The sequence below is a fragment of the Anomalospiza imberbis genome, chromosome Z, assembly GCF_031753505.1.
Source record: "Anomalospiza imberbis isolate Cuckoo-Finch-1a 21T00152 chromosome Z, ASM3175350v1, whole genome shotgun sequence".
NCBI classification, from domain to species: Eukaryota; Metazoa; Chordata; class Aves; order Passeriformes; family Viduidae; genus Anomalospiza; species Anomalospiza imberbis.
Genome location: NC_089721.1, coordinates 66900383 through 66924386, shown reverse-complemented (window position 1 = coordinate 66924386; position 24004 = coordinate 66900383). Strand labels below are relative to the sequence as shown.

Below are 24004 nucleotides of genomic sequence, written 5' to 3'. Positions count from 1 at the left end.
GATATTCTTGAATGACTGGTGTAATATTTCACCCTTAATTAATGATCTTTCTTTGTAGTGATCAGTCACAAAGTGACTCCAGTACTAAAGACTTTTGGATGAACATGCAAGCTATAACGGTCTACCTCAAGAAATTATCAGAGCAGAATCCATCTGCATCCTATTACAATGTGGATGTTTTAAAGTATCAGGTAAACACTTTTATCCTTCTGTAATTTTTAAGGAATTGCAGCAGATATTACATATACTCAAAAATTAAAATAATTATTCTTCGTCTGCCAGCAGGGAGGTGAACTGTCATCCCTCATCTAGACCAATTCTGGGTATGTCTCTACTTACAATGCATAGACTCTGCCCAGGCTTAGCACATTGCTGCTATCCTTCATGTCATTCCCTAAGATACAGAGCTTGTTTCAGCTTGCTAATGCTTCAGGTCAATCCTACAAGCAAGCTTCAAACATTGCTTTTTTTTGATATTTCTCAGCAAAATCAAATTCTCCTTTAAGACATGGGAACTTGTTGTCATTTGTACTTGTACTGTCTTTGATTTTGCAATTGCCTAAGTTTTGGATCTGATGTCACTGATGAATTTTAATGCATGGTTCTGACTTGCAGTTGAAAGAGAGTAGGTTTAGATTAGATATTAAGAAAAAATTCTTTACTCAGATGGTGATGAGTCACTGGCACAAGTTGCCCAGAGAAGTTTTGTATGCCCCATCTATTCCTGTCAGTGTTCAAGGTCAGACCGGGTAGGGCTATGAGCAACCTTGTGTAGTGAAAGTTGCCTGTGCCTATGATGAGGGTGGGTTGGAACTATATGATCTACCATCCCTCCCAACCCAAACCATTCTGTGATTCTATCTAAGAATGTATGACACTCTTATTTCTCACAATGAGAAATAGAACAGTAGTCAGAATGGATTTACTGAGTGTAAATCAGTCTTGACCAAGCTGACAAACTTCTATGGTGACATGACTGCCCCTGTGGATGAGGGCAAAGCAGTAGATATTGTCTACTCAGACTTCAGGATGCCTTTCCATGCCATCTACCACAGAATTCATATAGAGAAGCTGGTGAAGAACAGGCTGGATGAGCAGACACTGAGGTGAACTGACCCCCAGGGGACATAATGATTTTACAGTTTAGTAGCTTCATTAATGATCTGAATGATGGGACAGTGTGTATGTATCCTTGGCAAGTTTGCTGATGATGCCATATGGGGATGGCCCTCGGGATAAACCAGAGGATTATTTTGCCCTCCTAAGGGGGCTCAACAGGCTGCAGAAATTGGCTGAGAGGAGCCTCATGAAGTTCAACAAGAAGCACACTTGGGGAAACCAAGTGGAAATGATCTTGGCAGAAAAGGACCTGAGGGTCCTGTGGGTTATCATGTTGAACATGAGCCAAACAACTCACTGCTCGTGCTGCAAAGGCAACAGATGGTCTCCTGGATGGTCTCCTGAGCTGCATTAGGCAAGGTATTGCTAGTAAGTGAAGGGAGGGGATCCTTCCCCTCAACACTGGTAACACCCCACCTGGGGTGCTGTGTCCAGTTCTAGGTTGTTCATTGCTAGTGAGAGTGGATAGCGTTCAGCAAAGGGCCATGAAGGTGATGGTGGGACTGGAGTATCTGTCCCATGAAGAAAGCCTAAGAGTGTTGGGACTCCTAAGCCTGGAAAAAGGAAAATTCAAGGAAATCTCCTCAATATGTATAAATACCTGAGAGAGGGCACAGAGAGGACAGAGGGAAGTTATTTTCACTGTTGCCCATTGACAGAAACAGAAGCAGAGAATCAGAATCAGAGTAGACACATGCTGAATCACAGGAGAGCCTTCTGAACAGCCAGAACCACTATTTTTCTTGTGACAATGGCTGAGCACTGGGCACAGGTTGACTAGACGGGTAGTGGAGTCTCCATTCTTGGAAATGTTTAGAAGTTGTCTGGAACTTAGGCAGCCAGCTGGAAGGTTGGACCAGGCAGCCTCCAGGAGGTCTCTGTCAACTTCAGCCATTTGGTGCATCAGTGAGATGATGTTCTGGCTGTTAATAAAAAGCCTTCATGAATATTCAAGACATACTCTCCGCAAAAGGAGAACAGAGATTTTCTAGGCCTGCCTTGAAATGTCTGAACATCTGAGACAACTGTCTGCACAACAAAAAAACCCTGAAAATTACCTGTCAGTCCAGCTGTTCATACCTGTAGTTTCCACATCTGCCTAGCGTGGTTTAAAATCTTGGCATACTGACCCTGCAAAAAGCATGTTAGGCACACAAATTTATTGGGAAAGATGGGAGAAAAAAACATGTGGTTTACTGAAAGGAGTGCTGTGTATGCTTGTAAAAATGAGGCATTGGCTCGTGGAAGCCGAGACAGATAAAAAAGGTTTTGGGCTGACAAAAACAGGCAAGAGTGTGCACCAGGACACAGGAGGTTCCTCAAATGGATTGAGAAGGTGGTTGAGATGCATCAGCACAGTAGAATGAGGTCAGGTACAGAAGCAGCATTCAGCCCTCCTGCAGCTGGAAAATAATGCTTTGAAGAAGTAAGAACTATTCTGCAGGCTGCCTGTCCCACAATGACAGGTGCTGTTCTCTGGTGCTGGCTGGTTGGGCAGTTGAATTGGCACAGCACACAACTGCTGAGGATGAAGTAATTTTGCTGCAAGCATGCATCTTGCATAAGGCAGAATACAACAAAAACAAAGCTTACAAAAAGTTATAAAAGAGCAGGAAGGAGCCTCATAGGCCAGAGGGAGTTTAAACCTTTCCTTCAAGTATTTTAATTTAAAATTAAAATAACAGGAATTCATTTAGGCAGCAGTCTTCAAAAATCTGTGATTAAGGACTCAGAAGTCAATTGCTCTCTTGATATTTTGTCAGCACTGAGATTTATCTTAATTACCATCATCCCCTAATTCTGCCCAAAAGATGGATATTTTAATTAAGTTGTTTTCAATGGTTTATTCTTTTACAGGTATCTTCAAATGGCATACAGTCCACTCCCTTGAATCTTGCAACTTACTGGAAATGTGATGCTAACACTACTGATGTGAGAGTGGATTATAAATACAATCCTGAGTCTATGAATGTGCCTAGTATACTGTCTAATGTCCAGGTTGTGGTACCAGTAGATGGAGGAGTGATAAACATGCAGTCACTTCCACCTGCAAAATGGTAATATTAATTCTTTTCAGTATTTTTTCAGATACATTTCAGTGTATTCTTTAGTATCATAGCCTGAAAAATTTCACAGGAAGAAATAGCAAAATGTGTAGTGTCAGATGTCTAGGTATTTTGTGGTCTGAAACAGAGATCATGTGCAGCCAATTCACATAAACTGAAACAGTCAGTGAGTACCCATCCCAATTGTGTAATAATACAAGCCTTTATGAATTATCCAGTGTTTACTTTCTTTTGTCCAATAGAATAGACAATTGTAATACATTAATTTGAATGGTTAAAAACCATTTTCTCTGTGTGTGTAACAATGTATTCTTCTAAGGGGGTTATACAGAAAAAGTAGCAGAAAGGCAGGAATTTAAAAAATGTCCTGATTGTTCTAACATAACAATTAACTTCTAATGGAAATAATTTTAAAACAAACCTGCATAACTGAGGAGCTCTCCATAAACCAGGTAGCACTGTCTCTCAATTCTAGTGTCATGCAGATTATTAGACTAGCAGCTATCTGCCACCACCCTCTGAGCCTGCATTTTCAGTAGCACTTCAAAGTGTGACATAGGTAGTAGGAAATTATGTTACAAGTTTTGGAAACAAGCAGAGGGTAGTGAGATTAGACATAGTACAGCCCTGGAGCAAATGTGAGCAGAATTCAATCACTGTGCCTGTACAGCATGTACATACTTGCCCAGCTGTAACATAAATCCTGGACTGTTTATTTCCAAAACAGTCTTTTTAACATGAAGAGGGCAAAGAACATCAAGTTGAAGGACGTTAGGCTTTGTTAACCTTGTTTCTTATAGATCAGTCTACCTTACAAAGCAAAGAAAAAAAAAACATGATGCATTTATTGGGTAGATTCTGATGTTTCTGGAGGCAATACAGTTATAGGTGTTTATTGGACAATGTAGTAATAGAGTATAATTTTAAGTGGAAAGAAAATCCTTACAGGATTGAATCCTTCTTGACTTGGTATTTCAAGGAAACAGTACTTTTAACCGCATTGTAAGCTTATTCTGAACAAGAACATGTTTAGTATCCTATCTGAACAACACAACTACACTGTGGTGAAGCTAGTCTCCCTACGCAGGTTTCTTCCGTAAGCCCTCTGTAATGAAGCCAGAGTGAAAGCAGGAACACCCACCCAGAATACTCAGTGTTAGCTGGGAAGGCTTAGGGACAGTTCCATTAGTGAATTCACTTAGGCAACTTTCAAGACTCAGAATTCTGAGCCTGGCAGGCTGACGAAAGAAAAAAAAAATCAGTTATGTCCCAGGCAGGTATAATATTTGTGATGTACTACCTGTTCAATCTAGTGGATTGGGTGGTGGGGTTTTGGTCTTTTTTTAGGAAAAAAGGTCTCTATAGCGTGACTTCCTGTGAGTAAATGCTACCATATGTGCTGCTTATGTGAGCATTTCATTCCTGCTCCATCAATGGCAGGAGAAATTTCAAACCTATCAGCACTTCATGCTGCTCACAGCTTTAAGTTGTTGACTTTCCTTTGATGCAACTGCTAGAAAGTCCTCCAGGAGTTAAAATGCCCTGTCAGCTTTGACACTCTTGGTACCCTTTTCTGCCTCTTTACAGTGTCTGAAGTTAGCTTGAACAGAGTGTTACTGATGCCAATTAGTTTTTCTAGAATGGAAATGGAATAAAATTTATTCTCCCAGGACTCTCACTTAGGGGGGAACAATCAACGTTGCTCCCCATTCTACCATCATCACAAAGCATCAAGGCATAGCTTCCAGACTGCTTCCAGAGTAACTTACCCTTTAAGGCTGCAGAGGGTTTTGAATTTTGGAGCCATAGGTAGGGACACAGGACAGTGTTAAATGTATAAAATATTACTGTATAAAATGTGTAAGGGAGTGTGTTCTTCTGAACTCAGTGCTCTGGATTGATGCAGACACACCCTTCTCTTTTCCTCTTTTCCTCCTGTAGTTTTCCATAGACTTACCTTAAAATATGCAAATATTTTTATAGACTTCCATTTAGAGATGTCTGTAATATACCAGTGTAAATCAAGGGAAATAAAGTTCTAGAACCAGTACTTGTAACTAACCTACCATTCTCTTACAGGAATGCAGACCAGATGAAAGCATGTTGGAAAATATCTAGCATTTCAGAGAAGTCTGAGAATGGAGGCAAGTTGAACTCTTTTGTTTTGCTTTCTTGTACAGACAATTTTTATCAGTAAATAGGTGATCATTTTAGCCTCTGTGCCCTCTAATTCCCTTTTACACATTTTCTTACACTGTAACCTGTTTACAAGTTCAGCTTCTTTTCAATTAATTGTCTCCTGAGAGATTCCAATATGAGTGAGATGTCAAAATATAAATTTAATTATTAGCTATATAAGGGAAAATAATGAAGTGCCCTGAAAACAGTTAGTAGTTCTAAAATACAGTTTAGATAGGATAGGAAATTTTTGCATTCATGCAATTTGGAAGTGAGCAGTTACTCAAATGAAAATAGGTTTAATATCTATGTCTTTCCACACATAGATAATTTAAACACATTAGAAAATTTAAACACATTAGAAGGAGGCAAGTGGAAGAACAGGGGGCAAAAAAAAATCCAAAAGTCCTGAGTTTTGATATATTATTCTTGACCAACATTTGAGTCTTGGTTTTGACCATAATGACTCCAGGAAAAAACTTAATCTATGCATATCTGCTCAGAGTGGTAATTTATACAATATTGCATAAGGTACCAGTAGTTGTCCTCTGCCCAGTGCCTTTCTCTGAACTGTAGTTGATGTCACAACCCCTGCAGTCTCTGCAAGTGCAGTATTTTTCTGAAGTAGTACAGCAGCCAAAGCATCTCATCGTCAAAGCCTCTGTGGAGAAATGAATTGCTAATGTAAAGGAAAGGCCTTTAGTCCTGCTAAGAATTTAGTGAAGAGGATTGTGAAATCACAGATTTGCCTGTAAATGTGACTGTTTTCATATATAAACCACAAGCATGGAAAGAGAAGACAACTTCTATTCCTGCAAAGGCTGCAAAGTTGTGGTTATCATTCAAACAAAATCAGAGAGAATTTTATTGAACACAGGTGATTACTCTAGTCTGGTGTAATTTGTCTTTCAAAAACCTCACAGTTCTTTGTTATTTGTCTTCAGTACATTGGATTAGCCTTCTTCCCTTTTTTTCCCTCCCTTTTCCAAACTTTGTGCCTTCTTTTAAAAGGAAAAATCATACTGAAACACAAATGCAGCCAGATGAAGAGGAACTGTACACCTACAGAATAGCACTGAATTGGTTGCTAGTGATCCAGTTTGCATCTTGTGTGTTGACAGCAGACTTGCACATATCCCACTGCTTCTGCTGTATTCCTTCTCTTCCCACCATCTTTTCCTCCCCTTTTCTTTGAGTATAAGCATGTATAGTACTCTCAGTTCAGGAGGAAGCAATACTCTGCTGATCTTGCACTTACAGAAGCAAAGGGAGAAGTTGCACAAACACTGTAAATGTCAGGAGAAATGTCTTCAAGTCTTTTCTCCTGGTGGACATCATGATAAAATTTTGGGGGCTTTTTATGGTCCAACACATTATGTGATCTATCAGTTGGAGAGAGATAAAACATAGAACTAACTTTCAGAGCACTTTAATATATGAGTTTCATAGTTAGAGTACAAAGAATTTCCAGTTTACTGAAATAAGGCAGACCTACTGAAGAAATTAAATTGATCTTAAGCTAAATTTATCAAGAACAAGCCACTGTGTGAAACAATTCCTTTTAGTTCCTGCTTTTAGCTGAGTACCATTTCAGTTACTAACTTTCCTTGTCATTTAGCAGTTATTATTGATAGGAATAGCAAGTTGTTTTAAGTAAAATTATTCCATTAATTTTATTTAAATCTCATTTTCCAAGCATACTTCGCAAGAGCAAGAAAAGATCTGTTTTAAAACTAAAAAGTAGTAGCAATGTGTGAATTTTAAAAATGCCTTTCATTGCCTACATAGAATTAAAGTAATTTTAAACTATTACTGCTTTATAATACTATCAAAGTGATGCCACTTCACCACTGTCTCTGAAAAAATCAACTGAAATTTGTGAGAAGTATTAATCAGACCTTGTCTTTAGTGGAAACATAATAATTTCTTTCCTCTGGGTAAATTACTGTAGAACTGCATTTCTTCCAATATTTTTGTTCATGTACTTTCATCCAGATAGATCATAACAACTCTTAAATGTTCTGCTAGTGAAAGGCAGATAGTATTTCCTATCTGTCAATCAGATACCATCTACCACAAGATAGATGGTAGTAAGTACTTAGAGACCAGCAAGCATAAATGATTATAGGGACCAATCAGATAAGTAGTAAGTGATTACTAGGCTGATACCCACATGTGCAGAAATATATAATGTTTCTCTTTAAATCATTGTCTTAAACAGACTATTGAAAAAAACAGACTTGTACCTCTTTTGAAAGCCTATGTAGGACTGCCACTGGGAATAGATCTCAAAGGTCACCATATTAGTTTCACTTCTTACTACTAAAAATTTTGGGAGATCCTTTTGTTTTTGAAAAATAATCAGCTTCTCAGTTTTGTTGTTGTTATAGGTTCTGGATCCCTCAGAGCAAAATTTGAGCTTTCAGGAGGACCCAGTAAACCAGCAACACTTGCAGTGCAATTCATCAGTGAAGGAAACACCCTTTCAGGAGCAGATGTGGAACTCTTAGGCACTGGCTATCGGCTTTCCCTTCTTAAGAAGAGATTTGCCACTGGTAAGATACTGACATGCTTATATATTCAAATTAATGTTATATATTCGCTAGTGTTAAATTCTAAAATATGAAACTGTTAAATGAGTGATGTATAAATAGTTACTCTTTATTGAAACTCTTCTAACAAGTTAGTTTGTTTTTCCATAGTTATTCAGACTGCTCCAAGAAAAATATTGACAAAATCTGGTTTATCTATTGACTGCAAAAAACTTACATTTGTTTTTCAGGACGGTATATGGCAGACTGTTGATGTACCTGTGAAAGTCATTGGATCAGGAATGCAAGAAACACTTGTGACTATAGGAACTCTGCCCTCTCTATTTTTCAAACACTATTTTAACATGCATTAATTTTTAAAAATATTTACTTACTTTGAGGCTAAACTACAGAAAGTAAATGCACTTTTAAGAGTCATTTTGAAAACTTTTTATTACTTTACAATAGCACTGAAGTTAACTTCAACACTGTCTGTAAATGATCAACTGCAATATTTGGGAAAATTTGTTGGAAAATGAGTAACTTTATATAGATGAAGTCAAAATAGTAATCCACAGTTATAATGGAAGTATGAAATTTTATGTTGTACTGTAAACATTAAACCTAAAATGTAGGAGATCTAGGAAGAAATATTTGAGCTTTTCATAAGTAATACTCATTTTTCAGATTCTTTAATTGCCAGCTTTTAATTGACAGTTTATAAAGATAGCAGAGGCTATGTCTTGTGTTGTCCATCTTTCCATTCATACCACAAGACCAGCTGAGTTAGAGATGTATAAAAGTAACTTGATGCCCATATATCGTATATTATTAAAATGTAAGTTGTTTCATATAGGATTTTTTTTTAACTAAGTGCAATGTGTTACAAATTGCGAAACAGAGCAGAGATTTACTTCTGCAATTAGTAAAATTTTTTGGTCCTTGTTATTGTTTGAGTTAATGCAGTAGATTTAATTTATTTTTATATTAATTGCATAACATTTGTGCCTTTTAAAAATGCCTGTGCCTATCCAGTTTGATACTCATGTGCCTCACTTCCTTTTACAAAGTTTGGCTTTTCATCAAGAAAGCATGGCATTTGTATTATGCACAGAACTTTATAAAAATTCTTTTTACTGCAATTTATTTAGAAGGAGGTTTGTAAAAACTGCAGTTTGTTTTAAAAGAAATTTAAAACACTGAATTATTTCCTCGAGGAATAATTGCAATTAAATGTGGTTTAAGTAAAGGGAGCTGCATCATGCAGTACTCAGAAACTTTTTCATTAAGTAATTTTAATGTCACCAAAGAGAAGAATCTGAAAAATCAGTGAGGATAGGAAAAACAAACTTCTAAAAGCAAACAGCATTACTCCTTGCTTTGACTATAAGTCTTCAGACTTTGAGTGGTTTTGGGGATGTGTGATGTGAATGTACACATAGTACTTCAGGAGGCATTATAAAGGATATTTTGTGGCTGCAGGATGACAAATCCTGTTATGTTTTCATTTTTTTTATAGCTACCAATTTTAATATTTGTATTGTAATCTAATCTGCTGGCTACCGCCTAAGCACAGGGAATTGACACATCAGTAATAATTTTTTTAAGCAAGTCACTAATTTAGAAAATTTTCTATGTATTTGTATTACCAAGCTTTTTTTGTAATGTTGAAATCATAAGCATCGGGGCAAAATAATTAAATAAGCTGCATGTGGCAATTTCAAGTGAACATTTAGCATACCAGCGTCTGTTTCAAATTCTCTATTAAAACAGTAAAACATGCTTGAGTTAATTCATGCAAAGCCAGTAATGAATTGGACTGCTGAAGCTTTACAAGAAATTATGCCTTTGTAGAAGCTGCATAAATTGTGGTGTACACTAGACACTTTTGCTGGTGAGAATTTCATTTTTAGTACTAAGAACATAGTGTACTGTAGATTTGATTGGAAGAATATATTTGGCTCCTATATTTTGCTAATCTTATTGATGATAAATTTACAACTCATAAAATGGTGGTCTTTTTATTGGAATTTTAATTGTAACCTGCTTTACAATCAAACTGATTAACACAACAATATTTTATTAATGAAAACCCAAACCTATTATTACTACTTTTAATCAAGTATTACCTAATTGCTAAGTTAAATGAAGTAGTTAATGTTTCAGCACTTTTAAACTAGCCTTCATTCAGGTGTTTTTCATACATTTGCTTTGGGTGCAGGTTACAATTTTGAAGCCATACAAGTTTATATAGACATTTTGTAAAGAAACTCAAAAACAATGTAAAAAGTATGTGTAGCTATCTGATTTAAAATAAAAAAAACTTATGTAGCAAGCTGGTTCTTGCTTGTGTATACAGCAATGTCCCTTGTAGCTGCCTCCTAAGAAAATTAATTTGTAAACACAACTCTAAAGGATCTGAATTTTTATGAATTGTTACTGCTTTACACTGTAAATTAGAGCATACAAGTTTATCTTTCAAAAATTGTAAATACTCTGAATTTTCATAAAATGTAAATTTTTAAAATTTGCACCCATAATAAACATGTAATATATAATTTAAATACTGATTTATATTGCCTGTACTTTTGCAGTTAAGTTCCACAGACCTTCTAAGGAATAAGGTAATAGAGAAAAACCATGCCTGTATTGAACATTTGAAAGTATTTATTTTTAAATGAGAAAGGGTAGAGATCATAATGAACTCTTTTGTATATTTAAAATCATCACAGAGAAGATGGATGGAAAGATGACTTCTTCAGAACATTTCATCTTTACTAAACTGTAATGTCTGAGATGTCTGTAGTGCCCTATACCTTTACTAAATTGATTCTCTTCACAAATAAATTTGATGAGGCAGAACTGTGGATATGTTTATGAGAAAAGTCTTGACTCATGGACATGAGCTGCTGTCTGTAGATAGTGCTATCAAATGCTGTACATTATGTCTTCGTTTATAAACCTATATCGTGTTGTGTGTGCAGGAGAAGAATTAGTGACAAGATTAAAGTAATTCCTTCTGATTTCTAATGTTCTACCAGTCAAAAAGAGCAGACAATTTAGTACTTCTTCAGTGGTCTGTATGGTTTAGTCCTTCTAAGCTTTGAGCACAGAACAGAAGCTGAAACTGAAGAAATGTTTTTGAATCTGTTTGTTTCTTACTAATCCCAAAGCCTGCAGAGGCTTAGTAAGTAATGACTTATTAAATTCACTTTCTCAGCTGGTTGGATATCACTGCAATAGAGGTACCATTCCTGTCATGCAGGAAAGCAATAGTCCAAGGGCTTGATTCTTATCTTCTGCTGGCAGGCAGGAATGAACACAAGTGCTTAGTGGTCAGACTAAGTGGTCCATCTAACACAGCAGTCTGGTCTTCAATATTGACCAAAGAACAGGCTAGAGCCTTGGAAAGCTAATGTGTCATTTACTTTCTGATCCCCCAGCACTTCATTTATTGGTTAGAAATGTAAAACGGTGCTGTTCAGTTCTTCCAATATTCATTGAACTTAAAGTGTAACAGATCTGACTGACGCTGTTCTGACACGTCAGTTAACACTTGTCCCCACATACTGCTCACAACTGCTGCAAAGTGGATCACTACTGTCCAAGCAGGTTTGTGATTAAGTACAAATTCAGGTAGTTTTTCAGGGAAACCTATCTCTAGCACTGCCAAATAACATTTATGTTGGGTATTTGAAGGAGCTAAGGTATTTGATTATGAACTGGAACAGCATGCGAGTTAGAAATGTGGTGAGTTTTGCTATCTAACATAAAAACAAGGTCTTGCATCATGGCAAAAAGTATTACATTTCAAGTCTTGTATGTTTGCTAAGCTTAAGATACACAGATGTTAAGATGCCTATCTTCAGTTTTGCAATTGCTAGATAATTGGTTTCCATTTCAGTTGTTATGAAAGGGAAATTATACTTAAGAGCGTGCAAGAAAAAAAGTCAGGAATTCCTCCAAGCATAGCATAAGCTAAAAACAGTTCAAAGTACTAAAGCATCAGATAACACATCAACTGTTGAGGTACCATTGATTGGACTGATTAAAAAGTCTCTCAACTGAAAACATAATTTTTATCTTTAATTCTACAAATTATTACACCAGAAAGTATTCCTGCTCAGCTCACTTTGACCTCCATGTTTACTGGTAATTTTTGGATTCTCCATTAGTTCATTGAATAACCAATATAAGGTATACAGTCTTAAAAGAAGATGCCTCTTCTGGATTACTTCTTGAACATTTAATACTCTTAATTCTGCATTTTCTGAAACTGCTTTTTTCACTTCCTTCGGAATCAATTCTTTTTGTTTTTAAATCTGGGATGGCTATTTTAATTACTGTAACCTAATATATTTTTGTTTGTCATTGTCCCAGCTGAATTTATTTCTAAAGATCTTGATCTGTAACTTAGTTATTATTACTCAGGAGGTTTTTAAAAAAAGTTAATAATCAAAAGCCGTAAATCATGCCCATTTCACTACTCTGATTATTCAACTTTTCATTTTATCATGTCCTAACATGTTTTCTTGAAGTTCTCAGTTCTTAAGTCATATTTTCTACTCCAGAACATTAGCAGTGGTAATGTGTTCAACAATGACTCAAATCTTTCTCCATCCTGGTTTAAGGAAGAAGCCCATTTTTATAATAATTGTTGAATCTTCCCTCCAGGTGTCCCCTCCTGCTTTGCTATTTAATAAGCTCCTTATAATATCCACAGTCTTCCTTTCTGTTTCCCACTCTTGTCATTGGTAGGTTATATGAACAGTCGTCACTGATATAGAAATGTTGAGGCTGCCTCAGTGTTAGTCTGATGAATTGCTGCCAGTAAGACGCACAAATGCAGCCCGGGACGTAAGAAAACCAAAACCCAACAGCATAAGCTCAAAAACTTGTTCACCTTACACCTCTGTTAAACTCTCTTTCTCTGGTAGTTTGCAGGACCATGCATTCAGACAGAGAATCAAAGACAGAGAACAGACAGAACTTTAAGCCCCATAGCACCTGACCTCATTCTTCAATGCAAGTTTCTCCTTCACAGTTGAGAATCCCTTGGCCTGTGTGCATGAGTCCCTTCTCACTTCTGAGCAGTTCCTAGATTGACAGCACACTCTAAGTGCTTGGGTACGTGAATACAGGAGGACTGTTGTAGTCTGTGATCTGCCATCTCTACAGCTGACATCCCTCTGAAGTCTCACCAGTCTATTCCCATGGATGGGCCAAGTGCAGCCACACCTTTTCCCTGCTGAAATCACTGTTCCATCTCTGAGTCACTTGATTGAAAACAGTATACTGAATGTCTGCTTCTAGTGAGATTACAGAATAAATTTAGTTTTATTTCAGGATTAAAATGCAGAAGATTTCTCAATGTAAAAACTGCATCTTGTACATCTAGCACAAGAAACTCAGCCCCCAGATGACTGCTGTTAGTCTGGCATAATTTCTTTAGATAGAATAGAGTACTATAGAGCAAACACTACACTCACAGGAGAGACAATAAGGAAATTACAGGGAAAAACTAATGTGGGCACAAGTGTTCCCTACAGATTAAGGGAAGAATATGTATTTGCCACAACTTTCCCGTACAGGTGTTGAAAAATAAAAAAAAAATTCAGGACGGTGGGCCATTAGAGTTACTTTATTGGCATTTTGCAAGATACTTGAGCAGAATATCAAACTTCTCAAAATAGAAGTAGTGTCTTTAATATGATGGGATAACATGGAGGATGTGTTCTCTGTCCACCTAGCTATGAGCTAACTTGTCACTACTGCACTCACCTAAGTACCAGCCTTTGCTTACAGGAAACAATAAGTTTCCCAGTAAGAGAAATATGGAACCTGTACCATCTCTTTTCCTCAGCTATGACCTTTCCAGAGTGCTTAAGGTGACAGTGCTTTTGCCAGCTGCTCCCAAAGGGATGCCACAAAAACAGTCATTAGAATTCAAGAGGTTTTTGGCAAATAGCATTTTCTAGTCATTCCTTCAAGTGATTCTCCAGCTCAAAACAGTCCTACAGTAACATGGTTTTGATAAAGAAGTGTGAAACCTTCAAATTATCTATGTTTCAGGAAGGAGTTCATCCCTCATGTCGGCAGCAACAGTGCAGTCTATGGCTTTTCATGCTACTGATGGATAGGAAAAACCAGCTGTTGTCACAAGTTGTAAAAGAAGCTTTCAAAAAAGTGTTACACTGTTCTTGGAGTGGTAACTGTAACCTCAGCATTAATTTATAAGCAAATAATGTTCTGAGTTCTACCAGGTCAGAGTCCTTCTGGGCCCAGGAACATGGACTCAGCTATACCTTCTGTCTAGGTCATCAGTAAAGGTGTTTGTACTGAAGAGGCAGTAGTATCCAGAAGATATATTCACTATTTCAATTACTGGCAACAGTCTACTGTTGCCATTATTTTAGTGTGTGGAGCAAAAAGGCCTTGTTTATATGACAAGCAGCACCAGTGTCCTGCTATGTCCTCTTCACAGAAGCTGTAAAGTATTCACAGCATATGGTGCCATATACAACAGAGTCTGAACATAAGACAGATTTCTGCATCAACCCTGTGAAAGCTAAGTGGAAACTTGCTATCTTCTGCAACTGCATGCAGTGATCTTTTCAGTTGTTTTTTTCTGGAATTGTACAAGCAATAGAATATTGTTAAGACCTTGGCTGGTGTTTGTGAGGAACAATATCTTACTCATGTGTTCAGACAAAGATTGGTTATACAGTTGTTTTAAAATTCTTGTTAAGTCTCTTTTGGACACTTGCCTTTAGTCAAAGGATCTTCTATTCTCTTCAACATTTAAAAGTGTTCCATACTTGCTCTGTATCTCCATTAAAATTTAGGAACCTCTTCTTTGCCTCTCTCCCAGCAAGGTAGGTATTGTAATGGTTATTGCTGCCATTATCTATTTGTAAAGATATGTGAATTGTATGTTTACAACAGATAGACAATCAGATCTAACCAGATGTTTGCAAGTAATGATTCAAATGAGTAATAGATCACATCAGGTATGTCTTTTATTGTTCTCCCTAGGTGTAACTGGCTCTACAGAGAATAGTGCTAGCATATATTCCACTGTCATCTCTATAACCCAACTATGGTAGTAGTAGCAATCGTATCAAGGTGAGGAACCTGTTAAAAATAGTGTGGGATTATTTCTATGGTGAAGAAACTGATGTAAGCCTGCATCAGACCTCCCTGCTATAGTCAGTATTTACTTTTTAATCAGAAGAACACACAGCTGCTGGCAAGGTTCATATTGGAACTACTTACAGTGTGCTTACACCTTGATTTACAGAGATACTGTTAGCTTTAAAGTGGTCTTCTCTCATCCATGTCTGATCTTGGAGAACTCCTTTGGAGCAGTTGTCTGAGTTAAGAAATTCAGTGCTCTTGTGCAGCAAGCTGTTTTCTTCTAGGAAGGTCCTAGACTCTGCAAAAGCTGCCAAACTTGCTGGCTGTCAGTAGATTATGGGCAATTCATTTGTAGTGCCAGAATGAGCTCAAAAGTCGGGGTGGGAGCATAGCAGTTGTGGAAAAAAATACATAAATAAAACTCTCTCTGATGCAGTTGACCAAGAATCATAACACCTCATCTTCAGTTGCCTACATGAACTGCACAACCAAACATTAGTGACAACCAAGTCAGAATTACTTGATTGCATTTGTTGTTAATAATCAGGTTCAACTAGTATGGCCAAGTGCTACTACTTTTATATTTTTGGATATGCTCATAACGCAATAATCCTTTGATTGAGATGCATACTGTAATTGAACACAACACAACTGGTTTCCACTACAGCTTCATGATGAGCCAGTTTCCTCAATAGTTCAATATTGTCAAAAGGCATGGGCCAAGCTGTCCATCTTCACTCAACACCCCTTGTATCAGCTCTGTACCACCTCTGTACATATCTGCTTGTGATTCAACTTACCAACCAAACATAAGTCAAAGCCAGAAAACAAGAAAATTCTGTTTCTAGTTAAGCCCACTGAACCATCTTGCAGGAGGATCTGGCAAATAGGGATTCCTGACCTAGGAGTAGAGATGGAATAGGGATTGAGACCTCCCAGTATAGATAACAACACATCACCAACCCAGGCCTACTAAATCACAGTCAGAGACGGGAACTAAAAGCAGCTGGCTCCAATGACATAAGGGAAGACTTCTCTTGATAGTGGCTTTAAATCCTGAAATTATAAACTATACAAGATTGATAAAAAAAGCAAATTAAACACGGGGATAGGAAAGTCCATGGAGATAGTTTGACTGAGGGTGAAAAATAGGCATTTGCTCAAAAAAAGCAACAAAAATGTTTAACTTCCACTGTGCTGTGGCATCTATACTAGCTGGAAATACCAGAATTGGTAAAAACAAAAAGAGTGAGAAAAAAAAGTATTCAGTAAATATTTTGCCATGTCTCTTAAAAGCTATCTAGATCATGTGGTCACATAGTGAAAATACTTTGCAATCCAAGAATATCTTAAAGAGAGATATTAATACATCATCTACTAAAACTAAATATTTTTAAACCAGCATATCTGATAAACAACATCCAAGAATTTAGGAGGTTGAATAAGCCATACTGTGGATCATTAATTTTTATTTCAGTGATTCTCAAATACTGGAAAGGATTAGAAGATTAAATGAAAGATAACGCCATTACAGAAAAAAATGAAAAAAAGAAAAGAAAAAAAAAAGAAAAGGTGTCAATCCAAATGACTGTAATATAGAACTTGGTGAGAAAATTAAAAAAGCATTTAAGATAATTAGTGTCAATCATGGATGTACCAAATAAAGGTCTTAAACTAAATTGGGATTAGGTTGAAAATCTGGATCATAAGAATAATAGGGTCAAAGGAAAAAAGGATTTATGTAAGATGCCTGATTTAGAAGTACACAACATTGGGTTTATAACTAGAGCAATGCAAGAATATAATTTAAAAATTAGTCTTAAGAGGTAACTGAAGAGGGAATCAACTTTAAACACCATTCTGGTGGACTCCCACAGACTTCATAATATCTAATATTTTTCCAATTACTGAGGTTAAAAAACCTGAAGCTTTGCAGATGACAAAAGGTTGGAGGACAAAAAAAAATAAGATAGGTATCAAGTGCAGTTTTTAACCGTTTCACTATCATCCAAAATGACAGAATTATATAGTATCAAACAAGTAGGGACAAAATAACTTCCCTTTGGGGTAACTAAGGATTTTCCTGAACTATTCTTAAAAAGTCATCCAGCACTAGATCTTGTGAAAAGTCTGCAGATCTTCATGGGATCACAGAAGATCTGAGGCTAGAGGAAATTCTGAACATCACCTAGTCACTTCCCAAGCTCAAAGCAGGGACAAAGACCCAAAGTTTTACCAAACTTTCTGCAATCTCCACCCATGTTTTCCTATATCCGTGATAGATCATATGAGACACTTAAAGACAATTAAGATGTCTCATATGATTCAGGCACATATTATGGACAAAGTCAAATGTTCTTATCCCTCCAATAAGAGCTCTACCATAAAGCTGAATTCTATACACTATAATATAGTTGTGTATTCTGCAAAGAAGACACAAACCTTGGTGGAGCAGTCTCCTAGGCACCTTTTTCTTATGTTTCTGACATCTTTTCTCAGATAATGCAAGATGTATCAGTGATTCCTTGTTTGGAGTATAGTATAAAAAGGGAAATGGGCCATTTGTCAGAAAAAAAGATATGATCAATATTCAGAAATTCTTCATGACACAGAGACCAACCCTCTCCCTTTGTCTCAAAGCTTTCAGAAATTACTTCTGGCTAAAAGTTTCCTGAATAAGTAAGAGAAATCTGAGTTTGAGAGAATTTAACAACCTGTAGTGCCACGCAGATGTTTAATAACTTTTAACATTGGGAAGCAAATAGCTTAGGTGTGTAGCAGTAGCATCCCATAGCTACTATTAGTTAAAGAAAGGCTTTCAGCTCCAGTGCCTGTATACATCCATGCACAGATGTGCACCTGCAACACTCCAAAGAAACAATAATCTGCCTTACTTCTGTGATGATGAATTACTCAATATGGGAAAACAAACTTTGAGATTGCATGGAAATTAATTAATATCTATAACAGCAAAATAAATAGATAAATTAAGCAAAATATCAGCAAAAAATCACCTTAGACAAGGCCGTCCTAAAAAAAAAAAACAACCCCAACCAAAATAACTTATACTGCATTTATAATCATGTGTGAAAGTACTGGTTATCAGTAAGATCAATAAGATATAAATCCTTGTTTCTTTTTTCAATTTTTAAACAAAATGCACTAACGTTAAACGCAGAGGTAGACACATTAATCTTAATATTATTAATTTACCTTCCTTTAAAATCAATTTGGAGTCTATTGAAAAAAAAAAAGCTGTGGGACTTGCAAAACCAGTAGAATAGAACAGCAGTGATATGAGTATTTTATGCTATCAAAGCCTAAGGAGTTACCTCATCTCAGCTAATATGAACCTAGGTAGCAAAATAGTATTCCATGTGTGGCAAAAGTACTGCTGTCAGAAAAAAAAGTTGTCAGAAGCTTTCCCCATGTTGTATACAGCCAATGCCAGCCAGCTCCAAGATGGACCTGCTACTGGACAAGGCCAGGCCATCAGCGACTGTGGCAGAACCTCTAGGGTTCTGCCACATATTTAAGAAGGAAAAAAAAAAAAAAAGTTATTGCACAGATACAGTTGCAGCCACGGAAGAATGGAGGATCTTGAGATCCATAGTTCTGGAAGGACTTGTGACCCTGCGAAGAACTCACACTGGCGCAACCTGTCCTTGAAGAAGTGCACCCTGTGGAAGAGGGAGCCATATTGCACCAGTCCTGGAGAGCTGTTGCCTGTGGGATGGACTCACATTGGATAAGTTCATGGAGAACTGTCTCCTCTGGAAGGGACTCCATGTTGGAGTGGGAGAAGGGCTCCTTTGCCTGAAGGGCAGAAACAAAGTATGACTGCAACCCTCATCCCCCAAGTCTCTGCACTGCTGTGAGGAGGAGGTAGTATCCGAGGGGGAAGTGGTTTTAAGATTTACTTCCCATTACTCTGTTCTGACTTTGAGTGATAATAAATTCAATTAATTTCCCCAAGTCAAGTGTGTTTTGCCCATAACATTAATAAATTAATGATCTCTCCCTGTCTTTATCTCAATCCATGAGACTTGTTATATCCTGTCTTCCCTGTCCAGCTGAGGAGGAGAATTACAGAGCAGCTTTGGTGGGTGCATAGCTTCCAGCCAGGAAACAAACAAAATATTTGTCAAGCCAATAATGTCTGGCACACAACCTCGTAAAGTTCTGCCCTATACTTTAATAGAGATATATTTTATATTCAACATGCCAATCCAAGAGGGCCAAGTACAGAATCCTTAGCTCTGATACAGCACACTGATGGTAGAGGGTGACTATGTCTCTTGTATAAACATTGATCCTTTCACTGAGATAGATGTAAACCAGCACATTTTGACCACTTAATCATTTTTGGCAGTGCAAATATCAAAATTATAGATCTCATTGTATACTTCCAAACAAATCTTCACCTCCCTCACAGTTGGGACCTGTTCTTAGTCTGAGAATTCAAGGCCTTGCTTTTATTTAAACTATGCTGTAATTTGGTCAAGAATAAAACCAGCATCTACAGCTCTGTAAAACAGATTTGGGTGGCAGCATAAAAACATCTGCATGCAGATCTGTAGCAAACCAAAATACAAAAGTCCCAGGTCACACAAAGTAAGCAGTGTGACCTTGTAGCCTAGAAATGAACAATAACTCCCTGGAGTCACAGAATCACAGAATTGTTTAGACTGGAAAAGACTCAAAGTCATTGAGTCCAACCACTAACCCAGCACTGACAAGTCCACCATTAAACCATGTTCCAAGTGCCACATCTGCATATCTTTAAATTTCCTGCAGGAATGGGTTTTCCACCATTTCTCTGAGCAGATCATTCCAATGCTTGGCAACCATTTTGGTGAAAAAAATATTTCCTGATACCTAATCTAAATTTCCCCTGTAACAATTCAAGTCCTTTTCCTCTTGTCCTATTGCTTATCACTTGGGAGAAGAGACTGACCTCCACCTCCTCACTCCTTTCAGGCAGCTGTAGGGAGTGATAAAGTCTCTTCTAAGCCTCCTTCTCTCTAGGCTAAAAAACCCTAGCACCCTCAGCTGCTCCTCATAGGAGTTGTGGTCCAGACCCTTCATCAGCTTTGGTGTCTTTCTTTGGATGTGCTCCAATACCTCAATGTCTTTCTTGTACTTTCTCCTGACCTGGTGCCACTTACTCATTTATATTTAAAAGCTAAGGGAACTCAGTCAATGTCACACAATCAATGTGCTTTTTGTTTTCCTGGTTAAGGGTATATCCAACCTACCAGTCTTGTATTCCTTTTAAATAAGAGCACCTATGATAAAATCTTGAACAGAAAATTACATGTGTTTTAGGATTTCAAAAATGCCTTTCTAACACATGGAAAGATTTCCTCAAGTCCAGACTAGGTCTCTACCTGCACTGGATGAGAAGTAATAGAAGATTTCTGCATTCTTCTTTCCTTCCTTTCTCCGCATGACCAAGCTGCCCTTCTGTAGGATTCAATTCCTGACTGTGAGAAGCAGCATAGCCTACAGCCAGGGAATGCTGTGTTCCCCAGATCCCTGTTCTGATGGGTGCAGCATGTTGTCTTAGGCTCACTTCCTCATTCTAGTGTCATCATAGCACAGTGCTAGATGAATTTCCGGTGCCACCAACTGAAATAGCTGTCATGCCTTTCTCTTAAAAATCAAATGTAAGCAGAACAAGCAAACCCAACAACTTAAGATAGAGATTTGAGATATGGATCTACCTTTCCTGGCCAAAACAAAGCTATTTGATTTTTATGAGGGTTAATGCATAACCTCTCTGAATTTCATTAATTTTTAATGACTTCTCTCTCACATCCTTTCAACACTTACAGGGGGCTTATGGGTATAGACCTTTCAGCAGGTCCTGTTGCAATAGGATGAAGGGTAATGGTTTTAAAATGAACTAAGGGTAGATCTAGAGTAGGTATAAAGAAGAGATATTTTATGATGATGGTGATGCAGCACTGAAACAGGTCGCCCAGAGCAGTGGTAGCTGCCCAATACCTGGAACCATTCACAGTCAGAGGTGACAAGGCTCTGAACAACCTGATCTAGTTGGAGATGCCCCTGCTCATTGTAGGGAGGCTAGAATAGATGACTTTAAAGGTCCCTTCCAACCCAAACCAATCTGATTCTGAGATTTACTAACAGAAATACTGAACAAGTCTGTTGCATTCACACACCTTTTAGATGGATGGAGCAGAGAGATTTGGAAAGATGATTTATTAAGAGAAGATGGTGACCATCAGCCAAGTCATGGACACTCCTGGCATGCCCAGGCTCTGAAAAGAGCAGCCAATTGGGTCTTTCTCTGTTGCTCCTGAGAAAGGATCATCACAGGTCACAAGGATGCACTGCCTGAGCGTACGAATGCCACAGACCCAGGCTGCTGCTGATTTGTGAGGAGGGTGTCAGCCCCCCATTTATCCTCCCTTATAGTATAGCCAGCAACATACTCTTTCCTGTGGTTCTTTTGTAGCTATCTGCTGAAGTACACAGAATAACTATTTCAGGATTTATTAAGTTTGGTTCCAAAGATTACTGAATGTTGGCAGCAATGCTTTTGTCATTTCTAAGCCTATAAATGGACAATTTTAATAAAATAAATGTTCTATAGACTTGTGTTTCTAAGTGTAGATCTTTTGAGTCTACCAGACTGTACCATACCATCACAGCAAGCAAATAGCGATTATAAAGTGAAATTTACCGTGCATTTCCTCCATGCACTCTTCAGTAGCTCCTGCTTCAAAGTATACCAACAAAAGTTCAGCTGTCATTGAAACAAAGCGAGTAGCATCAGCCTCACTGATTAAAGGATCTTCTACACAAAGCTTCAAAATGTGCTGTGAATTATAAACACTAGATATTACTAAGATGGTTGCATTTTCACCAGTTTAGGACAGTCTGGATTCTCTCTCTTTGGGTGTTCAAACATCTGAAAACATTCTGCAGATCACAGTTAATGTTTTGAGCTGAAGCACAGCCTCAGCACATCCGGTATTTCACATGTCTAATTGCAACAGCTGTCGTTTTATTAACCCATCTTATATTGCATGCAACATATTAACATCTCTTCCGTGCAGTGGAGTTTTAATCTAGAAGTGACCAGCATTTAGTCTTGTGGCATTTGTGCCCTTGTTTCTAGAAACCATCATCTTTAGGCAAACAATTCAAACCAGCTGTCTTTGACATTTATAAACATGTTTGCTAAATTAAAAAATAAAAGAGGAATGCAAAGTTAGTAATTTCATTTATATTTCATCAGATTATTGCTAAAAATAGTGGCTTCCATCAAAATAGCCTCATCTAATTCCCAATCAATAAATCATGAGTGGTTATATTTCTCTGCTCACCATACCAAATGATAATCTTCTGTCAGTGTCTTCATGACTGTTACTGACTGTAACCCCAGAAATAATGTCAAAAGCAGTAACTTTCTGGTAGCTCTGGGTTCCCTGTCATACTCCAGCTGTGAATACACTACATTTTTTCATAGCTCTAGCACTGCTTTCCATGCCAGTCAAAAATACTTTCTCTACTAGCACTAACATCCAAAAACTACTGTAATACAACTACACCCAGTCTTAACATAAAAAACTCTCTCAGTACCTTGGTATGGTAAAAACCAATATAGCTCTGTTTTTGCCAAATACTAGCACTTATGGTGTAGACTTAAAATACGCATTACTTGTAGTTCAACAGTAACTATTTTAAAAGTTAAAAAAAATATAGTTTAAAAAAAATCTTAAATCACAGTATATGGCTCAAGATTACAGTTTCATGGCTGCAGTCCCATGGCAGGAATCAACAGACACTTAATGCACTGAAAACTCATACTAGACTGAGTCAGAATCTCAAGAACTGAAGAATGTTATTCTTTCAATCTCTCCTTTCATTATGGAGGTCAAGTCCTTAAGCTCAAGACTATGAGAATCCCAAGTGGTGGATGGAGGGGAAAAGCTGATGACAGGCTTTGTAGACAGAAATCGTTTTTAGGTGGATGATAGCAAACAAGCTTGTTAACTGTTATTACTGATTTTTTTTTTTTTTTAGTAAAATTCTCAACATGTTAGGTTTGGTACAAGAAGTATTTACATAAAATAAAAAACTATTTATGTAACAGGAAAAGAGAACATATATCAAGTGGTGGTCCAATAATTTACTAGTATCAGAGAACTGAAGAAAGCTTAGCCTAACAAAATACTCTGTTCAGAAATGTGCTCCACATAAGTGGTTTTATTAATTATTTAAGCTCTATTTTGAAAAAACAATGGAACCAGAATCAGGTATTAGAAAACTGACATATAAACATAACTAAATCTTCTTGTGTCACTGTTGTCAGACTTCATAAAATAGTCTGGTTCTACCTTTGATGCTCTCTCACTCTTGGCAAAAATTAATTTTCAGCTTGTGTTTTTAAACAAGCACAGCTTATTTTCTTTTGTTGTCTTCAGACTTTTAAAAAATTCTTTACTGGAATATTTCCCTCATCATAGAACATAGGAATTGTAACTTCCCAATCTCCTTACCATGAAACCGTTCACAGTAGTACTGTGAGTGTCATACAACTGAAACCCTTCCAGTCAACGGAGTCGGGACGTAAAACAGTTGAGACAGCAAAGGGTCATTAACACTCTAGAGCTTACAGTTCTGGAAACCTCAAAGCCCCATGACAAGCTCCTTCCTACACCCAACATATATTTTCATACACTCTTTGGTTATCAATTCAGTTCCAAATTTTCCTTGCTCTCTACCCAAATGCAGATTGCCTGTGAAGAGCTATATAGACTTTTTCACCCAATCGTACTGTCTAACCAAAGTATCTCTCTGTCAAGCAAAACTTTAATGACACTCTTTTCCTCCTGCCATCTATTTTCCCAGCATCACTCCATCCCTATTCTGGCTCATCTTGTTTTGACTCACATAAACCCAAACGGATTCACCCACATTCCACTGGCTACCAGGCTG

The 24004-nt window shown here is 37.3% G+C and overlaps 1 protein-coding gene and 1 long non-coding RNA gene across 3 annotated transcripts in view; one reads left to right on the top strand and one right to left on the bottom strand.

The window, feature by feature from the left end:
* The window catches only part of FCHO2 (FCH and mu domain containing endocytic adaptor 2), an 86146-nt gene extending 75688 nt beyond the window's left edge, over positions 1 to 10458 (top strand). The window contains exons 21-25 of the mRNA XM_068176997.1: positions 59 to 191; positions 2977 to 3176; positions 5265 to 5329; positions 7754 to 7918; positions 8146 to 10458. Of these exons, the coding sequence (XP_068033098.1) occupies positions 59 to 191; positions 2977 to 3176; positions 5265 to 5329; positions 7754 to 7918; positions 8146 to 8168 (586 nt within the window). The 3' untranslated portion in view covers positions 8169 to 10458. The remainder of the gene's footprint in view (positions 1 to 58; positions 192 to 2976; positions 3177 to 5264; positions 5330 to 7753; positions 7919 to 8145) is intronic.
* Positions 9793 to 16533, bottom strand: LOC137465177 (uncharacterized). Of its 2 annotated transcripts, XR_010994584.1 has the most exons (4): positions 15163 to 16533; positions 14591 to 14791; positions 12907 to 13139; positions 9793 to 11193 (listed from the first exon to the last, which is right to left on the bottom strand). It is a non-coding gene; the product is annotated as an uncharacterized lncRNA (long non-coding RNA). The 2 variants fall into 2 exon arrangements; XR_010994583.1 differs by having other exon boundaries at positions 14591 to 16533.
* Positions 16534 to 24004: the final 7471 nt, after the last annotated feature.